At 51.1% G+C, this 5,552-nt stretch overlaps 1 protein-coding gene across 1 annotated transcript; it reads left to right on the top strand.

The window, feature by feature from the left end:
- The first annotated feature begins 3,252 nt into the window (after positions 1–3,252).
- Positions 3,253–5,341, top strand: LOC130123105 (forkhead box protein G1-like). Its single transcript, XM_056292231.1, has one exon. The coding sequence runs from the start codon at positions 3,337–3,339 to the stop codon at positions 4,543–4,545; it is 1,209 nt and encodes a 402-aa protein (XP_056148206.1). The 5' UTR covers positions 3,253–3,336; the 3' UTR covers positions 4,546–5,341.
- Positions 5,342–5,552: the final 211 nt, after the last annotated feature.

Genomic DNA, 5,552 nt, shown 5'->3' with positions numbered 1-5,552 from the left:
TAAGGAGAGGAGGGGAGGGGGTTTAAGGGTCCGGAGAAGGTGAGTGGGCTCGGGAGCGAGGGAGGATTAGGGTGCGGAGGGGGGGAGGGGAGGGGGGATGGCCTCAGGTGGTGTCGAGTAAAACAAGCCCTTACAGAGCCTCGGCCTTTATATAGAGCAACGGGAGTTGCAGCTCTAAATATAGACCCCGCCGGCGCGCACCAGACAAGACCTCCACTTCCGGCGAGCGTCTCTGTTGTTGCAGGTTGACTGTAATTCAGCGAGCAGAATGAGCCGCTGGCATTACCAAGGGGAGGGGTCTACTCCCTGTGTAACCCCTCCCCTAACCCCTGCCATCACCCCCCCCCCCACACACACACACACACAAACCCCGGTTTGGATTTACCCTGCTCCCACACACACACCAGTAAGTTGCTGAGGCTGTTGATTTCCTTCACTTCTTACAAAATGTACATATTTTTGATTCCTTCCTAGGCGCAACACACATCACTGCGTCTTTATTTATTTATTTTGTTGCACAAAATGTGCATTATGGATAATGTTTGAATGAGGGATTGCTTGGATGATAGAAGCAAAGCTGGCAGGATGAGGGGGGTCCATGTTCTGTGACGCTCAGTGGGAAGAGCAAGGCACTTACACTACCAGAATTGGGGGTTCTGGTCCCAGACACACACCATCTGGTGTGTAGCCCAGCAGAGGGTTAATACCATAAACCAGACCGCATGAGGTAGACCTGTGTGTGTGTGTGTGTGTGTGTGTGTGTGTGTGTGTGTGTGTGTGTCTGTGTGTGTGTGTGTGTGTGTGTGTGAGTGAGAGAGAGAGAGAGAGAGAGAGAGAGTTTGTTTGTGTGGATGTGTGTGCGTGTTTGTGCATAATCTGGATTTCCACCTCTGTTGTCGTACAAAACCGTTTCTAATTGAAAACAAACAGTGATCACACCCTGTGGAGGGCCACGTGAAGTCTGACCCGAGAGTCACGTGACCCGAGCTGCTCAGGTCACCCAGCACCCCATGACAGGTCAACAGGTGCTCCTCCGAGACACGTTTGGTAAAACGTGTGTATCGCCTGGCCTGTGTGTAGCTATTGTTCTTGCACAGGCCAGTATCTGGAAAGCCACAACTGGAGTTTTGCTAGAAGGCCACGACATGATCCACTGCTTTTAGTGATGGATAAATCAGTAAACTGTGGCCGAGGCTAATACGTTTAGCAGAAAAGACTCAGGGGTTTAAAAAGAAAAAAATTTGTTTTACTAATAATTCAAGAATTATGTTTTGTTTTCCTTCATGTTTTCCATTTAGGCTCAGTCTGAACGTGTGGACTTGCGGGTAAAAAGCAGCGATAATATTCTCACGATTTCATTTTATTTTTGTACTTTCTGAAATCTGACAATTATAATCAACACCAAGACTGCTGACAGTTGTAACGAGTAGTCAAATCTATCACGGTACATCGCTAATTATGAAAACGTTATTTTTCAGAAATATTAATCACCAGTATTTAAATCCTTCTGATGTCATTTGTCTCAAAAAGTCTCAAAACTTTCAGAAATGTTTCCCAAAAAAAACACCTAAACGTAAAACCACGCATATAAATATTTATACTCATACACAAATATGTGTACCACTTCTGACAGCTACGTTTTTATTTGACGACAGCCGTCTTTAACGTGGCGCTGCGTGGTGACGTCACAGCGCGTCCGCCGCTGACGGGAGAACCCAGACGAACGGTATTCCTGAATGACGTCATCGCGAAGCAATAAACGGTCCGGGGGGGTCTTGAAGTCGCCATATTTTGAGTTGTGTTTCGGCGGCAAACTGAAGCAGAGTATTTCGGATTAATTCTTTGGGAGGCTGTATTTTCGTGGTGTTGTTTCTCCCCGTTGTGAGGAGGTGAGTTGGGCAAGGCCTCCTCCGTCCACAGTGACCCGCCGGGAACCCGGGATCACGTGGCACACTCCTCACTGCGTCGTCATCAAACGGGCCTCGTGCTAGTTTCCAGTGGAATACCTGGAGGACGTGTGTATAACAACCGTGCAAGTATTTTCTTTTCCTTTTCAGTAAGAAAAGATGGTATAATGACAAGCAAGCAGGTCCCTGATGATCTAACCAAAAAAACACAAAACAAACCTTGAGCGGCAAAAACCAGTTTGCGCCGGAAGTCACACCGTTAGGTCTCATTATGGTCAGCTGGCTCTGCACGCGCCCTCCCAACTAAAAACCTGCGATTACATGAAATCGATGAAATGAAATCGATTACATTAATTTGAATCTAAATAGCGGTTGGTAACTGGGCATGCTCCCGGCAACTCCTGAAGTCTAAATAATGAGGGGGGGGGGGAAATAACTGTTGAAAATTCGACGATAATAAGAACATGTCCCCCTGCATGCAGTGCTGAGATGTACAGAGTGGAGGCGCTCTTGTTACAGAGTCTGACCTACCGAGGCCTCTCCTGTGTGCGTGTGTGTGCGCTCATGTGTGATTGGTTTTTCGGCACAATGATTTTGTTGGTAGACAACCCCCCCAAGACACACACACACACACACACACACACACACACACACACACACACACACACACACACACACACACACACACGCACACACACGCGGGCATGTGTGCGCTTTGTTTGCCGACATGAACTCAAAACGATTACTGTCGTTGATAAAACAATGCCAAGGAGACGCGCCGCGGTCAGTGGACCGGACCGGGCCGGGCCGGGCCCTGATCCGGCGGGGCGCCCTCAGCAGCCCGGCGGCTTGTCCGTCATTGTCTTGTTATGGCAGCGCAGCTTTTACGCACGAACACCGACGGGGCTCCGCGCGCGCACACGGGTACACATACTCCGTACGCGCACCCCCCATTCAGAGAAAAGGGTGTTGGGGAGATGCGGGGGAGGGAGGGAGGGAGGGGGGGCAGGGAGAAAACGAATACATGTAAGAGGAAAAATAAAGCTTTGTATTTTTATTGTGACACATAAGGTCGATATCTCGCGGACCGGCTATCAAGAGCAGATTTGTTGACAGTTGAAAATCGCCGAGTCGCGAAGCTCCGCCCCTCCCTGTGATGTAGCGGTAAGTCGGAACTTCCTTAATTACTAATTTCGCCAGGACCCCGCCACGGTCGCTCTCTCTCTCTCTCTCTCTCTCTCTCTCTCTCTCTCTCTCTCTCTCTCTCTCTCCCTCTCTCTCTCCTTTTCTCTCTCTAACACAGCCTGAAGTCCCTTCATGCATGCAATGCCCTGATCCGCGCGTCTCTCTCAGCCTGACCCTGCTCGCTCGTTTCATCCAGGATCACGGAGAACAAGGTTGATTCTCATTGTTTTCCTTGGGAGACCCAATGGAGGATTTAAAAGAGCCGCCGACCGTCCACCGGTCCTCCTCGTTCAGCATCAAGAGCCTGCTGCTGCCCTCCAAGTGCGAGAGGCCGGACTCCGCCGTCGGCATCCCCGACACGCTGTCGCCTTCGCCGGGCTCCGACTCGGGGAGATCCCTGGACCCGCACGACATTGACTCCTCCGTGGCTTTGGACCCAGAGAACCCGGGCAAGGGAGAGCGGGGGGAGGAGGAGGGAGGTGGCGGCGGCGGCGGCGGTGGCGGCGGCGGCGAGGGAGGAGGTGGCGCCGGCGGAGGGTGTACCGACGAAAACAAAACGGCGTCAGAGCAAAACAACAGCGGCAAGAACGGGAAATTCGACAAGCCCCCGTTCAGTTATAACGCCTTGATCATGATGGCCATCAGGCAGAGCCCCGAGAAGCGACTCACCCTCAACGGTATCTACGAGTTTATCATGAAGAACTTCCCGTATTACCGGGAGCACAAGCAGGGCTGGCAGAACTCCATCAGGCACAACCTGAGCCTCAATAAGTGCTTCGTCAAAGTCCCGAGGCACTACGACGACCCGGGGAAGGGGAACTACTGGATGCTGGACCCCTCGAGCGACGACGTGTTCATCGGCGGAACTACCGGCAAACTCCGGCGGCGCTCCGCCACGTCCCGCGGCAAGCTGGCCATGAAGCGGGGGCTCCGCTTCGCGCCCCTCGGCTTGGGAATTAACGAGCGGGCCAACAACCCGCTCTACTGGCAGATCTCGCCGTTTTTGTCGCTGCACCACCACCACCCGCACTACAACGGGTCGTCGCCCGGATTTCTGAACCAGGGGCACGCCGGGTACGGGTCCCTGCTGCCCTCGGTGGAGCAGCTCAGCAACGGGGACCTTGCGCGCCCCATCCTCGGCGGGTCCGCCGCCGGCGCCTTGGGCTTGACGAACAGTTACGGTATGAGCACGTCCCCGGTCGGGCTGCTGTCCGGACAGACAGCCGGATATTTCGTCTCAGGGAGCCAACACGCGCCGCCGCCGCCGCCGCCGCCTCACCTGCAGCAGGGCTCGGCGGCTTTCGGCGGCATCACGGCCGGCTCGCCGCAGTCGCTGCTCACGGACTCGCTGAGGACGACGTCCTTGCCGTCCTTCTCCCCGGCGGTGTCGGGGGGCTTCCCGGGAGTGCTGTCTCATCAGAAGAGAGTCACCTCGAACGCGTTCCTAAACTGAGCCCGTCTGTGCGCCGGCGGCACCGGCACCGGCACCGGCACCGGCACGACCCGGGCTGCGTCACGCCGAGGCCACATCACAGCGGTCATATCATGTAAACACTGCGCGCCGGCGGCGACAACTGTTCCTCCGCGGGGAGGACCCCCCCCCCTCCCCCCGGGGCGCTGCGGCGCGTTCTGGTTATTCCGGTTTATTTTGATTAATTTTTTTTTGTTGGTTATTTGTTATTTTTGCGTTGACTGAAAAGGGACAAACTTCGTTACCCGCGGGGTGTAAAACTGTAAACTAGACTTGCCAAAGTATATTTCAGGCTATTTATATCTTGTACAAAGATTTTCAGTACTTACTTTGAGTATTTTATTTATGTTTTGTATTTATTGTACAATGTATTTAAAATTCTATTGTCAGTGTACTCATCGGTATTTAGGGAAGGGGGGGGGGAGGAGACGAGAATAATTATTTATAAGTATTAATTCTGAAGAGAAATAAGACAATCATTTTTTGGGAGAAAAAAAATGCCTTATAAACAAAAAAAACATGAATCAGGGGACGAAGTCCAGCGAGAGAAGAGGAGAAAACACGAATCGATATCATATCTACTCAGGTTCCTGTCTGCCTCTGCATGGAGACTTTCCTTCCGATGAAGACGAAGAAGAAGAAGAAGAAGAAGAAGAAGTCCTCCAGTACTGAGAGTGAGTCATTAAAGTCGCCGTCCAGTTAACTCCGTCTGTGTTACTTTGGTTTGGGGGACGATAGAAACTTACCAGTCATCTCGACACAGTTTAGTTTATTTTAAACCTACCTAGCCCGCTAGCCCGAACCCTTAACACGGATAGGCCTCTACATATATATATATATATATATATATATATATATATATATATATATATATATATATATATATATATATATATATATATATATATAAAACTCGTTAAAGGTGAATGCGAAACAAATAAAGTTAATAACTAGATTTTTTTTTTAAATTATAACACCTATTGTTTTCC

Source organism: Lampris incognitus, chromosome 13, assembly GCF_029633865.1.
Source record: "Lampris incognitus isolate fLamInc1 chromosome 13, fLamInc1.hap2, whole genome shotgun sequence".
In the NCBI taxonomy this organism is placed as follows: Eukaryota; Metazoa; Chordata; class Actinopteri; order Lampriformes; family Lampridae; genus Lampris; species Lampris incognitus.
The sequence above is the reverse complement of the archived record's forward strand: the minus strand, read 5'-3'. Positions and strand labels throughout refer to the sequence as shown.